General features: G+C 40.2%; 2 protein-coding genes across 3 annotated transcripts; one reads left to right on the plus strand and one right to left on the minus strand.

The window, feature by feature from the left end:
* The first annotated feature begins 2699 nt into the window (after positions 1-2699).
* LOC137137342 (uncharacterized) lies at positions 2700-13191 on the plus strand. Its single transcript, XM_067523508.1, has 7 exons — positions 2700-2881; positions 4012-4353; positions 6046-6192; positions 6557-6898; positions 8371-8700; positions 10755-10833; positions 11612-13191. The coding sequence occupies exons 1-7, from the start codon at positions 2845-2847 to the stop codon at positions 11643-11645; spliced, it is 1311 nt and encodes a 436-aa protein (XP_067379609.1). The 5' UTR covers positions 2700-2844; the 3' UTR covers positions 11646-13191.
* A 2375-nt stretch (positions 13192-15566) lies between these two features.
* On the minus strand, positions 15567-17822 carry LOC137137345 (V-set domain containing T-cell activation inhibitor 1-like). 2 transcript variants are annotated; one of them, XM_067523512.1, is made up of 4 exons: positions 17644-17821; positions 16970-17329; positions 16298-16399; positions 15567-16112 (listed from the first exon to the last, which is right to left on the minus strand). In XM_067523512.1, the coding sequence occupies exons 1-4, from the start codon at positions 17678-17680 to the stop codon at positions 16093-16095; spliced, it is 519 nt and encodes a 172-aa protein (XP_067379613.1). In that variant the 5' UTR covers positions 17681-17821; the 3' UTR covers positions 15567-16092. The 2 variants fall into 2 exon arrangements, with proteins under 2 accessions (XP_067379613.1, XP_067379614.1); XM_067523513.1 differs by lacking the exon at positions 16298-16399 and having other exon boundaries at positions 17644-17822.
* Between the last annotated feature and the right edge of the window lie 3077 nt (positions 17823-20899).

Consider the following 20899-nt stretch of genomic DNA (forward strand, 5'->3'; position numbering starts at 1 on the left):
CAAAGGTCTCTCGCACTCACACACACTCACACACACTCACGCACACGCATTCCCTTGACCTCGTCTTTGAAGACATTCACATCAAAAAACAGCTTCTTTCCCAAATACACATTTGAGTGGCCACTCAATGTGAGTGGAGTTTGTCCACAGGAACTGAGAAGGTTGCTGTCAAAAGTCAACACCTGCATTCTCACACTTCAAAGACGAGGTCGAATGAATGCATGAGTGTGTGTGTGTGTGAGTGTGAGAGTATGTGTGTGTGTGTGTGTGTGTGTGTGTGTGTGTGTGTGTGTGTGTGTGTGTGTGTGTGTGTGTGTGAGTGTGAGACAGGGGTGTATTATGTCTCATAATTGCAAAGAAACAAACAGTATTTGATCTTTCTAACTGTTTTTAGCTTCTATTTTGTCGCCGGGTCAAATTGACCTGAACAGTAGCTTTGTAATAGAAACATGTAGGAGGGTTACAAATATGTGAACTGAACCATTTTTATTTTATATGTTGATTACACTAAATAAGCCAAGTAGAAGAAGTTTCAAAGTGAAAAAATAAGTGTTTATTTTAGATTGTTAACTTTAAGACGGGTCAATTTGACACCGAACAGAAGACGTGTCTCATTTTAATTTATCAACATCACTCCATAAACAAAAAAAAATTCAAAATATAAAACAAAACTTTTTAAAATTAATTACATATAAAACTATTGTAATTTATTTGTAGGTCTTTTCAGTGTACATTAAAAAAAGTTTTAACATGATCTTTTTGTAATAAACGACTGACATATGCTCATTGAACCATGATCTGTGAACAGTAAAGAACATTATTGAACTAAATAGTGATTGAAATGGTTGGTAATGAAGTTAATGATGAGATATAAACAATGTTTTTTGGGACTTTTTGGTTTCTGACACTTTTGTATAATAAATGTGCCCCTGGCCCAAATTGACCCGGCAACATCAATGCTGTTCCTCAGAAACGAACATAACAATCATCAGTTACTTTTTGAGAAGCCTCATGTAAAGTGACACATCAAAATCCAAGGTAGTCCCTCAGTAATTCAAGGTTAAAGATGACTTTTGCCACAGAGAAATAATAAACCAGAGACAACAGGATTTTTAGGATATTTTTAATCATATTATGAGCATATAAATATATTGACATCCAAATGCCATGTAGTTAACAGTTGAATGAAGGTAACTTAAAATTTAAAAAAACAGAGGCATTGTGGCAGTTTGTAGCTGTCAGCTTTTCTTTAAAACCATCATAGGTGACAGAGTAAGAACAGCTAATGTGTTCCAGCTGATACTCAGGTAGCTCAATTAAATCTTCCCCGAACAGTGTTTTAGGAGCCTCCAACAAAATGAAGCTGATAATGTTGTTAACATTGTATGAATTTGTGTTGTCTGACATCATCAGCTTAACTGAGTTACCTGAGTCATGTTAGTAATTGGATTAGGAGGTATACGTTTAGGCGTACTGATGATGTCATTAGTGACATCATACGGCTTTGATATTGCCTTTATAGTTACCTTTGTAGTTTACCTTTAAGTTTGTTGTCCAGTTGTCAGGGAAACAATGCATAGTTCTGTTCAGCTACTGAGGGGAACAGACGTGGACTACAGGAGACACTGTGACTGGTGGACCTGGAGCAAAGGATCCGACTACAAGGTGGTGTGGACTGTGCAACAAGGTAGAAAGTATGAAACATTCAGTGTGTAGCTGTGGAGGCACACGAATTCTTACCAAGTTCTCTGGGTTCAGCCATAATTTGAGAAACAAATTTTGGGGATTCAGTCATAACTCGTTTCAGTGGGTTTAGCCATACTTTGAGAAACTTGTTTGATGAAACCGTTTGCGAACTTGTTTGTGAGATTACTGTTCGTAAACTTGTAGGTACAATTAGTCCGTCATCGGCTAAGTTGAGAAACAAATACAATAAATGTTCTCAAAAGATCTGCACGGCAGGTCTTACTTAATGATATAATGGATTATCACCTTGTCAGTACAGACTTAGCTCCACCTTTAGCAACAACATTAGCAATACTCTCAAATTTTTGCATCTTCTTTCCCTTTCAGGTGTCTCCACAGTGAATCATGTGTCTCCATCTAACTCTGTCCTCTGCAGATCCTCTTCTCTCACACCAACTAACTTCATGTCCTCCCTCACTACATCCATAAATCTCCTCTTTGCTCTTCCTCTAGACCTCCTGCCTGGCAGCTCCAACCTCAGCATCCTTCTACCGATATATTCACAGTTTCTCCTCTGAACATGTCCAAACCACCTCAATCTGGCCTCTCTGGCTTTATCTGCAAATCTCTAAAAATTATTAGGTCAATAATAATAATTGTAATTATTATTATTGTTTTATACGTTTTATATGTAATGTACTCTTTTAACTTTAGGTCTATTTTTCTACTTTTTTCTTTGTTCTCACGTTATTACAATATGTGTTATTAGTTTTAGACTACAAAGACTCATAATTTAATTAACTTAAGCAAAATGTAAGGACATTATACAACCACAATTTTTATTACATTCTTGCTCTTTATTTAGGAAAACCTCTAAACAATAATTCTTGACATTTTAACACAATGCTTAGGAAATGAAGAGGAAGAGGAAAAGGAGGAAATGTACATTTGTACCTGTAACACAATTTTTTTCACAGTCGCGAGCGCGTATCCTGGACCTTTTATTGTGAAAGTCTTTAGCGCAGACTTCCTGTTGAAATCGAAAGTAAACGTTTCTTTGCGCTTCAGGACTATCGAGAGCAGAGACGCTTCCTTAAATGTGTGTCGTTAATTCGCTGTTTGTTGTTTGAAAACAGGCTTGACGGAACTTTCCCGAACATGAAGGTGTTGGTGGTGTTGCTGATGCTTCTGCACGGTAAGAGAACCGAACAGAAAAGTTCTGAGTGCGCCATGTTTGGGTGGGGTCGCTCCCCCGCCCTTTGTTTACAGTTATAAACTCACTGGCCACTTTATTAGATACACCTGTACAGTCCAATCCAACACAGCAGCTCTGCCAGTAAGTCTACAAGGTTTTATTTACAAGGTGGTAATTTCTCAGTTTTTGTTATACTCACAGGCGGTTCAATCAGAGAGGGGCCCAAAACATCAGAACCTCAGAACCCACTTTAGTAATTATCACCTTTCTGACAGTTTCTACTTATGTAATGTTTTTTCTGTAAATGTTTGGGGTGATGTCCGACTGTGTTTATGAGACTTATCTTAAAACCACTGATGAACTGTGCTAATTCTGGCATATTTACATTGATGCTCACTACTGATATGTTTATTAACGTGCACAGTCCTTATTCAATAAGCTAGAAATAAGTACTTTCTACTTTAAAAATGAGACATATTAAATCCTCCCCCCCCCCCCCCCCCCCCCCCCGGCTTCATGTCATTTCCCTAACTCTCCAAACTTATCTCGTGTCTACCTCTGCACCGTCTGCTGTCCAAATAAAGACATAAAATGACCCCAAAAAGTGCTTTAGATTAATATTGTGTACAGAAAGAGAAAACTACCAGTCAGTGCTGTCAAAACGTATAAATATAAAAATACAAATACTTGCTCAGAAACATGAATTTGTCTCTGTGGTAATGAGCGGACATCATGGGCCTCATTTACCAAATCCTGGTGTAGAACAAGTTCTAATGTGTATGTAGAAAGTGTCCGTACTTGGCTGTTGGCTGTTGGTTGAATTCGCAGCAATTTGGACAGCTGTGTTGTACAAACAAGCTTCCCATCATGCAGCTGATTAATGGATACAGTTCTGTGACCACTGCCACACTTGTTTGCTGACATCACAGGTGTTTGTATGTGTGAACCTGATGAGCGTACGTACACACACTTTAACAGTGTATGTTCACAGTTGATAAGTGAGGCCCTGGTTCTGTATTAGTGCATTTTATTCCTTCTTTGTTCAGTATCCTTGAACATCTGACATCATCTGTCTGTGCTGTTCCTGCAGGTCCCTGGTTAAAATTGTTTCTGTGTGTGTGTCCTTTCAGTTTCCCAGCATGCCTTGGGTGTAGAGGTGTATGAAGGGGAGGACTCTGTCATTCTGCCATGTGAGGTTGATGCCTCTCTTTCCAAAGACTCCACAGTGTATTGGAAGCGTGAGGAATTTGCTGACTCAATCGTTCATTCACTTAAGCCGAGTGGTGATGATCTTGTCAACCAAAACCAGCATTATAGGAATCGAACAGCAATGAGCAGTGACGCTCTGGTTACTGGAAACCTCAACCTCACTCTGAGAAAACCCAACACCTGCTACAGCAGCACCTACATCTGCAGCGTCCGCAAGGCTGGTAAAGACCTGAAACGGATAGCGGTCGAGCTGCTGGTCAGAGGTCAGTGCTGTTACAGTCTTGTCTTGTCCTGCCTTCTAATATCACAGTAATACTTTAATGCCAGTCTTCATCTTTTCTGCATAAACACGATAACATTAACTGTGAAAGAGCCAGTTTAAAAGTCAGGTCAGTCAGCAGAAACTATTCTCAGTCAGTGTGTTATTAGATGAATAAATAAGTAGAAAAAGTCTCAGGATGATTCTATGTGAAGCAATGAAACAGCTGAGAACGTAAAGGAGATGGGCATCAATCAAAGCTTTAGAATCTGTTTTAAGCACGTGGCACACACACACAGAATGAGTCTCAGTGGTAGCTTCCCTAATACATGCTGGGTAAACTAAGAAGAAAAGAGAGCAAATAGTCTTAATCCAAACACGGAGGACAGCATTGTGATCATCTGATGCTGACCTACGCAGAGAAGGGAATTATCAGTAACAGTAGGTAGCAGAATCCCCGACATCCACACCTCTCAAATCTCAACAACGCGTTCTGTTCTGTTTCCAAAAAGAAAAAAAAAGGAAAATAATAGAAGTCTGGGTTTGATATACTCCACATGGGACACAAACTATTTGGTTAATGAAAACTGAAATATTTTCACAATTTACCATTTGGTCTTTGAAATGACCTCCTGGTATCTCTCAAAATATACATTGGTTTATTCAAAAACATCTAAGGACAGGACATTGTTGTTCACTGTTTCTATCAAACACTTCCTCACCTGAGCAATGACAGAAAACTAGGGAACTCCAGAGGCTTCACATACTTCTTGTCATTGTAATTCTGTGCTTTCTACTTCTGTGAAATTCCATTCAGTAGACCACACCTCAGCACAGCATCCTGCTAAAGAAGCATTCCCGCAGGGCTCTGGCGAGCTGTCTGGTGGACCCCGCCTCTCGCCCAATGACAAGCTGGGATAGAGCCCCTGAAGGGGCACCACCCGAATAGAATAAGCAGTGACATAATGGATGGATGATATTCAGCTCATATTTAACTAACTTTTAAAATGAGAAAAAGGTAGTCCAGTGACAAAATAAATAAATTACCAAAGAAATGACACAGTATTACAGTAACACTACAGCTTATGTGATTGCTGAACGTTTGCAGAGTTTGGACAGTCCTGTAATTCCAAAACACAGAATCAGAGGTGAGTAAGAAGAGCAGTAGCAGAGCAGAAGTACTGTGGTTTTTAAATAATAATATCATATATATTATATATAATATTCCTACATTGTCCAATATGATGAGAATAGGAATGTTCCAACAATGTGTTTGGTCAATGACTCCTCCATCATGTTTAGAAACTCAAACAGGTCAAAGATCTCATCAAGAGAACAACCGTCACGTCCAACAGAATTCAATAAAACTAAAACCAAATAAACATAAACTAACTCATTAAAGTTTACTCAATAGAGACTGTGTGTGTTACAAAACCTAATTTTTTTAATTTGTGTGTTACACCAGAGTTAGCTCAAAGCTCCTGGCAGGTCACAAACACACATGATCAGTTTGACTGAGGTTATAAATGCTTTTCTCTTTCCATTTTAAACTGAACCAGAATCAGGTGAAAAATCCTCAATGGACTCGTGTCAGATGTCAGAACAGAAGTGGATTCAGTTTGGGGTCAGTTCATCACAAATGTGTTTAATGTTGGAGGATTTTAATGTGGAGCTGTTTGTGTTTGTGTCAATGCAGAACGGCCTGCAACTCCAATTCCAGCTTCTACATCTGTAGGTCCTCGTTCTACAGTGTGTCTTCTCATTGGTGTACTCGCTGCTGTTGCTGCTGCTGCTGCTGCTGTCATCATGTATTTGGCATATAAAAGGGAGAGGAACAGACCAGGTATGTAGTGTGTGTGTTAAAGTGATCAGGTTGACCCGGTTACATCAGATCACCTGCTGTTCTTGTTTGGCTCTTAACTGTTACCATGGTAACATGCTCTGCTGAATGTTGGGTTTACAGAGTTGTTAGCATGCTAAACATCAGAACACAGGCTGAACAGGTCACAGTAAAGGGTCTTTAATAATATAGAGTATTTTAGTAAAACATTTGACCTGCTTCCATTAGTTCCACGCATGGTTCAATCACTAAACTGTGCATATACACAGTTATTAAATGAGGCCCCTGGTGTTGGGACTGGTGGTGTGGGATCACTCTGACTGAAATGTCTCTCTAAAGATCATCCTGTGGCTTCTTTTTCTCTCAGAGTATCAGGTAGAGGCCGTGGAATGGACAGAGGGGATGAAGTCTGTCCTGCTGCCCTTTAAAATCATGACTGACCTGTCTAAAGACATCCGTGTGGAGTGGAGACAGCTTTTTCCCAGAAACAACTTGGTTCTTGGATATCAACTTGACTCAAACTCAACAGTGAAACTGTGTGGGGATTTCACAGACCGCACAGATATGAAGGAAGACCTGCTGAGATCTGGAGACTTCAGTCTGACCCTGAAGAACCCCAGCAGTGATGACTGTGGTCTCTACATCTGCACCGTCCTCAAAGAGGGACAAATCCTGAGGCAGAAAGCTGTGGCTCTCACAGGTGTCACAGGTCAGTGAACCTCCAGCTCCACATCCATTGTTCAACATTCTACAAAAAGTCCAGGAAGCACCAGTTTCTATACATGGGTGTTGACTGGCACAGGATAATCAGATGGTGTTTCTCTTTCTGGCCTTTTCACCAAAAACTCTGCTGTGCTTCCTATTGATCACCTAGACTGTGGCAGCCTACAGTCCAACCTGGTGTTTCCCAAACATCGTTCTGTTAGTTTAAAAAGTCTGTCGTTATGGAGACCCACACCTTCAAACAAGTTATTCAGTCTTAACCTGTTTAAAACTTACATTTACCACACAAAAATATGTCATTACATGCTGTTGAGCAGGACTTTTAGATGTCTAAACTTACGTTCGAGTGAACAAAATAAGATGTTCTGAAGCAGAATACACAGATGAAGAAGCAACACACACGGTGAATTGACAACTGTCTCAGCATCAGGAAACACTGCCTATGTTCCCATGACTGACAGCATCCGTCCTCTGGACTGAACCTTCCCATCATACTTTCGTTGACCCTGTCAATCATTGGAGGTGGTTGTAAAAGACAGATTCAGCCATTTCCACATCAGCAGAACTAAAGCTGTGCTACTAATGTACAGACTGCTGATGCTGGACTCTTAACCATTCTGGATTTGAGATCAGCCTTTGACACTAAACAGCTTGGCAGCTACTGGTATTAGTACCGAGCTGCTCACCTGGTTCATTTTATACCTTCATCACATCATACCTGATACAGTACAGAATTGACACAGCTAAAACATTTTGTCCTCAGCCTTATCCTGTCCCACACTTCCCCTCTTGACTACTGTAATTCTCTGTTATCTGGTGTCTTTCATAAGCTTCTTCACAAAGTTTACCCAGTTCAGAATTTCACAGCTCATATTGTCACCTGTGCTCCAACCATACAACATGTCACCCCCACTCAACAAATAAAATACTTAACATCATTAATTTTAAAAATGTCCTCCTTACTTTTAATACCTACCATTGTACATTTCAGAGCTCTTACAGTCAGTAACTCCTTCCCGTACTCCTCTTCTTCCACAGTGGGTCTTCTCTAAACACCCTCTGCACTCTTGACCACCATGAGCTCTAAAACCTTTAGTCGCACTGTTTCCCAGAAACCCTTTCAATCAAATCCAACTTTATTTGTAAAGCACCTTCCTGTTCGTCCCTATTTAAATAATGTATTCTGTGTGATCTCTGGCCGAAACCTTCAGGAAATAAATATATAAATAAATTATTTATTTGATGCGTTCCCCTCATATTGTTTATTGTTTGTTGCTATTTGTGTTTGGTGGCCTTGTGATTCAAGAAGTACAGTGGTAATCCAACAACCATGAGGTTTGTGGTTCGATTCCCAGCTCTTCTTGTCTGTATGATAGTGTCCTTGTCTCAGAGTGTAACGTGTGTCTGTTATTGCTGTCTGTCTCTAAAGATCATCTTCTTAATTTCCTCTTCTCTTAGGCTTCCAAGTAGGCATGGTGGAGGTGACAGAGGGGGAGAAGTCCGTCCTACTGCCCTTCACAACCACACCCAACCTGACTGCAAATGTAACCGTGAAGTGGTTTAACTGTGACAAGTGTGTCCATGCGTATCAACACGGCCAGAATCAGCCCAATGAAGAGCAAGGTGTTTTCAGGTGCCGCACAAAGATGCAGGAAAACCCGCTGACAACTGGAGACCTGAGTCTGACTCTGAGTGACCCCAGCTGTCATGATAGAGGTTTCTACATCTGCATCCTGTACAGAGATGGAAAAGTGCTGAAACAGAAAGTGGTGGCACTGAGTGTCAGAGGTCAGTTCAAATCCAGTCAGTAACTGTAGAATGTTTAACAATTCAATTCATTTATAAAGCGCCAATTCACAACAAAGTCATCTCAAAGCACTTTACATAATAAAGTCAAGATTATAAAGATGTATAGAGAGAACCCAACAATTCCCCCTTGAACAAGTCATAGGCAACAGTGGAGAGGAAAAACTCCCTTTAACGGGAGAAACCTCCAGCAGAACCAGGCTCAGGGTGGACGACCATCTGCCTTGACCGATTGGGGTGAGTGGAAAGTGAAGAGAGAAAAGAAAAGAGCAACAAAAAGCAACAACAAAATATGGGGCAGGTTGGTAGGACCAGTAGCTGCACACTGGAAGACACACAGCTTCAAAGCCGGGGGAAACTTGCAGAAAGGGACAGAGAGAGGGGGACAGAGAAGGACAAAGACAACTATGGGAGAAAACACACAGAGTTAATGTCATACAGTAGTGACAATATTGGGGTGAGAGGAGAGGAGAGAGGGTCAAGAGGAGGAAAGGAGCTCAGTGCATTGGGGGGTGGGTCCCAGTCTAAGCCTATAACTAACTATAAGCTTTATTAAAGAGGAAGGTTTTAAACCGTCTGGAAATTCTGGGAACCACAAGTAGGCCTGCATTCTGAGAGCGAAGTGGTCTACTGGGATGATATGGAACTATGAGGTCTTCTATATATGATGGAGCCTGACCATTCAGAGCTTTATATGTAAGAAGCAGGGTTTTAAATTCTATTCTACATTTAATGGGAAGCCAATGGAGAGAAGCTAGTGAAGGTGAAATATGATCTCTCTCTCTAGTTCCAGTCAGCACTCTTGCTGCAGCATTTGGGATTAATTGCAGGCTCTTTAGTTACTGGGGCATCCTGAAAGTAGGGAATTACAGTAGTCCAACCTAGAGGTAACAAATGCATGGACCAGTTTTTCGGCATCACTTTGAGACAGGATGCTCCTAATTTTGGCAATGTTCCGTAGGTGGAAGAAGGCTGTTCTAGAGATTTGTTTTATATGTGACTTAAAGGACAGATCCTGATCAAAAATAACTCCAAGGTTCCTTGCAGTAGTACTGGAGGCCAGACTTCCATCTAGAGTAACAATATGGTTGGACATCATATCTATCATAATATTTTTGGGCCCAAATACTATGACTTCAGTTTTGACAGGATGGATTTAAGAGTAGATTTAGTCTTAAAGAATCAGACCCAGGTACTGGTACAGGTCAAGGCTCTGTGTTTTCTGTTACAATCGTTGTCAGGAGCAGAAAGTCCTCCTGATGCTTTCAAAGTACAGACCAAAACCCTGAAAGTGAATTACCTGTGTTCTTCTATCAAGACTAAATGGATCAAAATGACATTCATTAAATAGCTGGTAAAATCAATAAATAGGTGAATAATCTGACAAAGAAATCAATTAGCTATTTATATGAATAAGAAATGAATTTGATAAATAACCAATGATATCGGCATAAAAGCTGCGTCGGATTTCTGCCACTGCATTGACTCTAAACGCAAACGTGTAAAACCAGTTGTGCCTGTTTATGACTCTTTGTCCAATCACAGCTGGTGATTCGCCCCTGACAGGTTCATTGAAAGGCAGGTGTCAATGCACATCAACCTGCAGTGACAAAGAAAGAGGACAGAGCTGAAGTTATATGTATAAGCAGACTTGTTTCACTGCATACTGATTTCTTTTCCTCTTTACTGTCTTATGAATTACATTTAGAGAGATGGATTTATATTTTAAGTTGTACTTTAACCTCATTTATCCATAAATTCACTGAACTAATGAATAAAATGCAGTCACCACAAGCTCAGATTACTGCAGAGTTTTATAAACATCTGCTCGATAATTACTGCTCTTTATTCACTCCATGGATTAGGGTTAGGGTTAAATGCACACACAGCATGGTGTAACACCTGTCTTCAGATACTGAGCTGACAAACAGGTCTGAGATCAGCGCTGACATCGACACTGCTAGAAAACAGGAGTAATGCCTGTGTGACATCACAGGATGTAGAAATGTGGTCATCGGGATTTTTCTCTCCTGCAGAGACCTTGATGGGAACAGTGACAGGTGTTTTCCACTGTTGTACCAAGAAGAGAAGAAATTCCACTGATCCAGCTCATGAGTAAGAAAGTCCTACCTGTTCTTTCACTTTCATCTTATGAAACAGAAACACTGAATCTGAATGACTACATGTAAATGTAAGATTTACTTCTCTTCCTCCTCTTTATTCTTCCCTGTGCCACCTGTTGTGAAAGGTTCTGAGTGGGGAATGTGGCGATGAAGAGGAGTGTATTTTCATTCTGAGACAAACAGAGCAGTACCTCAGCTCAGAAACTCCAGTCAAATGTCTTAGGAGAATCATCTCATGGTGTTCAGTACTGTCCAAGGTTTTAGAAAAAACTGAATAGTTTTTATTACTAAACTTGCTCCAAGGTGCAGAAAAGAAAAGAAAAACTGAATCAAATCAGTATTTGCTGTGACTCCAATTCTCCTCAGTTATCTTTGTCTTTAAAGTGGCTTTTCGTTTGCACAGAAATACACGATAATGTAAATATCAGGGACCGTGTTTAAAAAGCCATTTGTCCGTATGTACAAAGTACATTCATAGTTGTACATACTGCCCCCTTGTGTTTGCTGCCTTAAGTAAAAGGTCTTTACCAATAAACAGGAACAAAATTCCTCAGAAATTCATTAACTTTTAACCCAGAAAGACAAATTTCCAGAAAAACCAACACGACTCAAAGTCATTGCACTGTGTCAGTGATGTGGAGCCCAGGTGATAAGACGGCTGTATCCTCACACATAGATTCTACAATAATGTCCTGAACACACAAGTGCTGACCTAGTTTGTATATTAGAAGTGTTCGGATGAATCTGTGTGTCTTCTGTCTCCTCCCCAGTAAAACCGATCTGCTGACTGACAAAGAAGTTTAATCGGTCATTACTGAGCCCACCTGACTTTGGACCCGAGAGAAAACTGATGGAAGTGATGGACAGTTCGCTCGGACTCCTCCCGACTCGCTGACCCGTTTTTATTTGATTTCTCTTATAGTTTTAAGTCAAAGTGAAAAAGACCCGTTTCCAACATTTAATGAAACCAAATACACAAAAACACACTTTACTCCACATAAAACTAACTATGAAATCCCTATTTACATACGGAAATATGCCTCACTTATATGTCCCACTTTTCTAAGTTTGTCCCAAACAGGAGTTTGAGCGAACAAGTTTAATAAACAAAATAAACATAATCATGTGGCGTCACCTGCAGTTTGTTCACAGGTTGTCAAAAGTGCTGAACCAATGAGAACAGAATCATCCGGTCATTTTAAAGAGTTCAGGGAAACAATGAACATTTCGTTAATTTTACACATTATTAGTACATATTTCGATGTTCTAGTTAATCAGCTCGGAGGTTTAGGCTGAAACATTTCCTTTATATCCTGTGAACTCGAGGTCTCACTCTGTTCCTGCTTCTCTCTCACATATTAAGAGCTGAAATATATCCTGCTACATACATAAAGCATGTGTCTATATATATATAAATAAAAATAATTTGAAACTGACAAAACTAAAACATAAAGAAATAACAGAAATAATAACCTGACTTTACTTAGAAAAGCTTAAATAACTGGATCATCGATTAAACTTCAACAGTCATTTATATTGAATGGAGAAAAGTGTGTGTGTTTTATTACTCGTGTCAGTTTCAAATTGTTTGAGAGGGTTTTATGTGGGGAGGGGGTTGTACACTAAGCATGTGATCCTCTTAACCAGTAGAAACCAGAGTATTTAAAGGTTTTCTCAGTGTTGTTGTAGTGTTGCATTATTGTTACTGATGGACCAACACATTAGGTCGTGGACATAAAGACAAGTCAAATCTGTAGAAAATTATCAGCCAATACATTTTACATGGAAACTGTGTGGACTTCACCTCAGAATAACGTGGGCTTGCAACACCCAGACCTGTAAAGATGATCTGATGTAAACCTGGTTCTGTTTCCCAGAAAACTGCAGCTCTGCTCCAAATGTTTAAAATAACAAGTCTCTGCTGTCTCTACGTGTCTGTTTCTGTACAAACACGTCTGTTGTGATTTAATGATTTTATATCCTGCTTTTCAATCTATGTGCTCATGTGGGCTTCTTTGAACTTTTATTTGACGGAATTGCTTCAAGAATCTTTGTAAAATGTGTTTTCTATTTTAATCTTTTTGTGTTGCCTCATTGGTAAAAGGTGCTGCAGTCCGAGTCTTATAACTGAGGACAGTTCTGATGCTGAGACTGTGGAAGCTGCAGAAAACAATCAGATGAAGACACAGTAAAGACATAAAGATTAGCGTTTATTCCACTCAAGCTTCTCAGTTACAGTCACATGATAGAAACATCTCAGGGCTGTTTTTCCAGTGACATCTGTTTTGAAATGTTTCCTTCCTGTTTTTATCATTTACCAATAAAAGTTTGTTCTCTTGTGTCACGTTAACATGACTATTGTCTGTGTTCCCTGCTGGGACAGTATGTCCGTCAGCCTCCTGAGGAAGCACTGGTTTAAAGACAGTGCAGACAGAAGGTCAAAGGATGCATTTGGTCAGCGTGAACAGGCAGATCAGTGTATTTTTACAGTTGGACATCTTCAATTGCAACAATCAGTAACAGTTTGATCACATGCAAATGAATGAATGTGATGTTTTGGCCACTAACACAGAAGCTGAATAAGAAGAACCAGTTTCTGGTATATTTGATCAGAATGAGCCTCATCAGGGGCTCAGAGGAGGAGAAAATTACAAAAGTATAAAACCTGCGTTGTATTAAATTCTTTTACTCACAGTAAGTGTAGAAACGTGTTCTGCTGTGAAGTACATGCAGTAAAATGTAATTATGTGTAGTAACAGCACTGCAGTAAGAAAGGGATTTTTATTTAACCACACACACTGAGTGTGAAACCACCCTGAAGTAATAAACTTCTGCTTTTTAGTGTCCTCACATCTTCATCTGGTTTATTTATATCCACTTTATGTCAAGCTGATTAGAAACAGTTCACTGAATTTAGGTGAAGACATAATGAGTTCTAACATGTAAAACTCATCTGTAGGTTTTTGGCTCTTTTTCCTTTTACGTTTCTCAGTTTAAAGGTTCAGTTCTTCATGGGACACAAAGAGCAGCTGTAGCAACATCAGTGCAAAGAGCATTAACTTCCTTTTAATAAATCCTTGGTAAAACTCAGTAACAACCTCTATTGTGAAGATTTAAAGGGAGTGAGTGGGTTAGTTGATGACATTTCAGTAACTAAACTACCAATGTAAGCGAGAAGTTTCCAATGTGCTGTAAACAAAACGTTACACCTTCACTGATTTAGAATTTGCTTCTTATGGTCCTACATGTACAGAAATGTCATTTTCCTTTGAAAATATCTTTCTACTTTTAGCTGAAAAATGCCTCCAGATGACATCACTTGCAGGACCCTTCAGTTCAGATTATGTCGTCTTGTTGCTCACAAGAGTTTGTAAGCATCAACTCTGAGTGATGTCATCTGGCGGAGTTTTTCAGCTAGAATGGGAGAAATATTTTTAAGTTTTAAAAACTAAACTAAAGCCATAGAAAGAGAGTTGAAACTTCCTGTCGATGGTTCAGGGAAATTGAGCGGAGTTTCTTCGTGTGATCTCTTACTGTGTGTAGCGTGCGAATCGCAACTGTGGAAAATGAGGCTGAATTCTCCTGACATTGTCCGGAGTTCATGTGTGACACAGGCTCGAGGTGGTAGTTCAAATACCAACACCAGCCACCACCTGCCCCTCTGGTCTTCACACCTTCACTTTCATGTTTTTGTACCAACTGACAGACCACATTGGGTTCGAGGCCACTTGTGCACTTTGATACAGTTTTTATGAATAAAAACTCGAAGAAGTTATCAAGAATTTGACAGTGACCTCATTTCCTTGGTTTCTGATCCCTCACCTTTAAGGTTTGATGCTTTAATGATAATGAATTTTAATTTATTTAGCACTTTTTTTTTTTAAACAAGTCGTCCTCCTTATTCTATTTATTCTCTCTGTTTTCTCTCTCAGGAAAACTAGTCTGAAAACTAGTTTTTTGTCTTTTTCATAGTTAGAGCAGTTGGATACAAAAGACAAACTCTTGTGTCGGTCGCAGGTGATTCCTACTTAAAAAAGTTCACAGCGCCCTCACATGCTAAACCAATGTTACTACACATCACAGCTCATTTCTTTGAAGTAAAACATCCAAAATTCATGCATAAGTGCTGCTGAACCCAAATTTTAACAACTACATTGGAAACCTACAAAAATGTTTCCAAAACTTCCAAAGAGCCTTGAGTTGTAAAGAAATGTCCATATATGAAACTTTAAGTATGTGACACTGAGTGACTGACTACAAGATTAAACATGTGACACTAATTACAGGAAACACTTTGAAATATCACCACATGTAATTGCAGAAGGGTATAAACAATTTCATCCAGGTCTGTATAGCACAGCACAGTTCAGCGGTGGATCCTCTATAATCCTCCCACAGCTGAATTAACTCCTCTCTGACAGGATTTACTACAGGACTGGTCGATTAAACCAACCTATTTCAGACAAGTTTACCTAATAAACACCTTTGAGCTTCTAGTACAGAACTAAGATGGACCCAGACTGTCTCTGTTGTTCCAGAAAGAAGAAAATCTCTCAGTCAGTATGGTAAATCTTTTTTAAACAATCCAATGTCATTATTTTGATTTATCTGCCTTTAACACTGTTTGTCATGAGGCCTAAATATGAAGGGCAGGTCACAGCTGGAGAACAATGGAATAAGGACTTTAGGATGGAGCAGGTGAGTATAATGGATGTGGAGAAAACCTAATAATAACTCTTTATTTTTCTGTTGTGAAACTCACACGGTGGCAGGGATCACAGGTTACACGTGTTTAACAGGACTCAAACATGAAAAATGCTGCACTCTATAACTTTCAGTAGCAGGTGAACAGTGATTTAATCTGCAGATGTGCTGCTGCACAAGGAGCAAAGCAGACCTTCGGTGGAGCAGGGACAGGGGGACCTGGGCTGTCTCAGTCTCTTACTGCTGCCTGGAAGTTGCACACTGAGGTTTAGTGGCCTGTGGATCACATGTGTGCCAGACCTTGTTTGGGGGGGGGTGATTCCATCACATCAGTACACATCAATACTGATCAATGCTGAGTGGACATTCAGGAGGAGTCAGAGTGAAGAAGCAGATGAAGAGTCTTCCGTTCTTCGTCCGTCCTCCTACAGATCCTTCATGTCTTCTCTGGTCCAGACTCAGTGGTTCAATAGAAACTGATCAGTCTGGATGTTTTACAGACTGATCAGTTTTCATTAAAACACCTTAGACCAGAGAGACTGAGGACTCAGAATTTATCTTCTGGACCTGCAGACGACACAGACAACAGTCAAAGCAGATACAGTGACCTCTGGCCCTCTGTTACCATTAAACAGTCTTTGTGCTAAGCTAGGCTAAACCAGCAGCTTGTTTTACTAACTGTCCAGGTGTTAGAGACAGAGACAAGGCCGCAGAAAGACTGTAACCAGGTCACTGCAGGAACACAAACATACCTGTGTTCTTGCTAAACCTCAGATATCCAGAATGATATGCGACTCCCAAAGAGGCTGCAACCAGGACCACAAATACACCAAAGGCAGCACTGACCGCAGTAACTGGACAGAAAGACACACAGGAACATGTGTACACAGCATGACCAGAGTCAGAGAGACAGCTGCTTCAAAAGTACAGCTCTGAGAAAAAGCACCATCACCATAAACTACTCAGGTCCAGAACTGGAACAGACTGGATTACAGTCCAGCTGCAGCAGGGATCCACTATACGAGAGACATCAGATAGTGGAGCATTTGTTTTTAAATGCAGAGGACGTTATCGAAGAGTTCTGTCTTCAGCAGTTTTTTAAATACTGGGCTGCTGAGCTGCAGAGTTTGGCGCTCGTTCCATCGTGGGGTCACTCAGCTGTATATTTTGCTGTGTGGTGAAGGGACCACCAGGAGCTCAGAGGGAGGGACTTTAGACCTGGATGAGGGATTTCAGGTAGGAAGGTGCTCTGTGGGTAAGAGTCAGAGCTTCCAGTGCAGAGATCATTAGATCATGTTGGGGGTTTGACTCTGCAGCTGGTATCATACTGTATCTGTACCTGGTCATGGACCCTGTCCTGAGATACAGACTGAATCATGTGGTGTAACAAGCTGTGTGTATCTACCTGCAACTACAGCACTGACCTTGTTTCTGAAGTTCCAGATCCTTCTTCCTGTTGACCGTCAGGGTTACCTGGCTAACATCTGTAGATCCACCCCCCCTGACGGTGCAGGTGTAGGTCCCGCTGTCTAACAACTGAAGCTGTGTCAGGGTGAGGCTGACGTCTCCAGTCTGCAGAGCGTCGCTCTTCATCGACGTCCTCTTGCTGAAAAGGGAGTTCTGGTTTTGAAGATTGTCTTGAGCTTCACGTAGGTGAACAGTGGAGGGGCTGAGATCATTGCGGCTCCAGAGCACTGAGGTATGTTTGGCAGGAGGAGCCTGGCAGGGTAACACAACAGACTCCTCCCCCTCATCCACCTCCACGGCCAAGGCATTCTGGGTAACTGTGAGGACAGAAACGTAGAGTCAATCATTTGTTTTAGTGGAAAGCTGTCCCTGCTGCCCATAGGTTAATAATCAGGAAGAGGTTCATCATCCAGGTGTAGGAGTCGACGTCAGTGATGAGCTACAGGAAGTCAGTCTGATAAAATGACTAAACGATCTCACAAGTACAACAGGAAGCTGCAGAAACACTAAACGGTTATTAGATATTAAAGTCAGACTAAATGTTCTGCTGCTTCATGGGTTTTTATTCATTCGATTGTGTCAGAACAACCTGCAGAGAATGAAACAACATCAAAGTCTGTTGTTCTCTTACCAAGCAGAAAGACCACAAACACCAGCACCACCTCCATCTTCTGAAAAACTACAGCCACAGAGTGAACCAGCTCCTGACTGAACCCACCGGCGGTTAGAAATGGATTAACCCGAGGTTTTCAGGGCGGTTTCCTGGTGCTGTTTTCCTGTGACGCAGAAAAGAACACTTAGTTACGATTTCAGCAGGAAGTTGTAATGAGACTCACGCTCTGCTACTTCAAAATAAAAGCCTTTTGCATGATGATAATTATGATGTTCCAACATTTTAATTAAATAAATTTAAATGACAAACTGAACATTCAGCAAACTGGTGCTAGTCAGGCTACAATACGATCAACTGATGGTTTATGCTATTTTTCAATTGTTTACGTAGTTTAAAACGTCACAAAAGTACAATAAATGTCACGACTGGCTTTGAAGTTTGCCTCACTAGTTGTTATGGAATCAGTGTTTGTTGGCAGTTACCAGAGCGAGGGAACAGACTCCAGGGTCGAGGGGAAATACTTTGTTATTCCCTCAATAAATGTTCAGTCTGTCATAAAACATAAAAATGTTGCTGAACAGTACCTGACTATACTTCTATTACTTAAGTAACATTTCCAATGCAGAATTGTTTTAATCATTTTAATTACAAAATGACCTTTTAATCATTTTAAACATGAAAATGCAGTGAAAGTACTAATCCAATTTACTGAGTCAGCTCTACTTGTATTTACTGAGTTTCATTAATACAAGTGTCATATTATAAACATTTACTAAACATTTCTGCACAAGATCTCTAGTTTTACTCTCCTGAAGAAACATAAAAAAATCTATTTTTTATGTTTTATGTTTAAAAAAAATAAATTTTTTATGTTTTTTCAGGAGATTAAAACTTCGAGATTTTGTGCAGAAATCTTTAGTAAATGTTTCTGTTTCTTGTTGGTTCACTAGTGGATTAGTATTTTTTATAATAAAATCCCATCATGTACAGATATTGTATCCGCTTTATTTTTTATCCAGGACTGTTTAATGTAACAGTGACAATTGAGAGAGACGTGAAGACAAACAGCTGTGAAATCACTGTGCAGCTTCCTCTGAAATGTAGTGAGCTATAAAGTGGAAATGCTCTAGTAAAATACTGAAGTACAGTACTTTAGAATGTACTTGATTACTTTAATCCAGTGCAGACGCAGGTTAAATACTGCATGTAATGTACAGTGGTCAAAGGTAAAAAAAAAACAGAGTTGTTAGTTTAACCTTCACCAGATCAGTTCAGAGAGAGAAAAAGCAGGGTTCATGTTTCATAGGCAGAGAGAACTGATGGACAGTCCCATGATGTGGGACTAGAATGTCCCGGGAATTATAAGGAGGAGAAAGTGTAATGTGCTGGTTTTAGGGTTGGACCCAATACGGTTCTTGACACAACTTCTCAGTGGGGTGTAAGTCCTCCGACTCGCTAGGTGGCGCTGATCTCGCATCTATGAGGGAGGAAACACAGATGAGTACTTAACACTGACTTGTGGGAAATTGAGTCTAAACAAAAGGCAGGACTTACTAGAGTGCGTGAGGAGACGAGCTGTCTGGAGGGGAGACAGGGATCTTACGGGGAAGACTGGAGTACGGTCCTGGTTGTGTGCGTTGATCTCCAATCCCTGACGTGAAAAAACTCCAAAACCCTCTTAGTGACACGACATCACACTCCAATGATACAAGGTGCCCAAAACCAAGAGCAATCACTTAATTCCAGAATCCAGAATCTCTGTTCATGACGTGAAAGTGATTCACAATATTGGTGTGTATGAAAATCCCTTTAGTGAAAATATATACTTGGTTACACTGAAGACGTCTGTGACGCTTGATTCAATAATCAGTGTTATTCATAAGCACGTGGTTAAAACATTTGTCTGAGCTTCAGAAGTAGATAATCACATGAGCTGGTAAACACTTCTGCATGGCGTCAATCATAACCGACATGACAGTTTATGATGGCATGGTTACATGGGTCCGTGATGATCTTGGTTCCTTACGGACAGTTAGCTGTGCTCATGATCCTTAGTGTGATTCATATAGTCAGCACCAGAGAGTCAACAGGGAGCAGTTACTCACTAAACTCAGGGGAACTAACGTAGCGTGGTCGTGGATAGTAACGATGAATTCTCATGAAGGTAACGGGGATCAAAAAGACTGGTAAAATTCAAAATTACAGATCAGGTTCAGGTCAAGTTAACAGGAAACAGATATGGAAAACAGCACGAGAAGTTTGGTCTATTTAAACAGAGACAGGTTGACAGTGAGCAGCTCACAGTTATCACACAAACCAGGTCACCACAACACCACAGTGACCAAACAGCTACAAAGGGAGAAGAACTCAAAAACTGTACTTAAGTAAAAGTACAAATACACAAACATGTACTCTAGTAAAAGTATGAGTACCCACTGACATTCCTACTTAAGAAAAACTAAGTGCATAATTTATAATTTACTTAAAGTATTAAAAGTAAAAGTACTTGACTATTTTTTTCTGCTTGTCTCTTTCTGTGGACCAGTGTTGCTTTGTGTTTTTTCTTTTTTTTGGGGGGGGGCATTAACTAATGAATGGTAATAGACATATTTACTTCTAAACTACTCTTGTTGTAACATCGCATAGTGACAGTAACAGCTCTGTGATTTCAAGAGTAAAAATGCACAGAACAAAGAGCCACAGAAATCTGTTAACAAGGACAAAATATGACAGTAAATGTCTGCGGTTCTCTTATAGCAAGATTTTGTTCCTTGCTCCTGATTTCATCCACGTAAACACAGTGGAAGGTTGTAACTCCACTGAGCACTGGTGCATGTGGCTGCTTCCTTCAGAGAGAGGAGGACAAAAAGGGTCTTCAGTCATGTGTGAATCAGCAGCGAGCAGCTCTGTCCCACTTCTCTCTGCAGTAACACGGAGAACTCTCATATCTCTGCTTTACATCTGAGCACATGGCACCAAGATGGAGAGGAAGCAAGTCCAAGCTCAGTTAGAGAAAACGTTTGGAACGCTGCTCATTTTATTGTTTGATCGACGTTGAATGATCCCATTTGAAGACACATTTTACAATTCAGTAGTTTATGTCTAAGAGTAGACTATTAGTCTGAGGGTTTTGGGTCCTGAACGGTGAAAGCAGAACTTTGTCAAACCCAGCACAACACACCAAAGAGTAAACTTACTGTGTACTGGCTCACTTTGAATACTGCTATCTCAAATTAGTCTTTTAATTAACGCTGTGGGTGGAGGGAATAACAGT

Source organism: Channa argus, chromosome 12, assembly GCF_033026475.1.
Source record: "Channa argus isolate prfri chromosome 12, Channa argus male v1.0, whole genome shotgun sequence".
Taxonomy (NCBI): domain Eukaryota; kingdom Metazoa; phylum Chordata; class Actinopteri; order Anabantiformes; family Channidae; genus Channa; species Channa argus.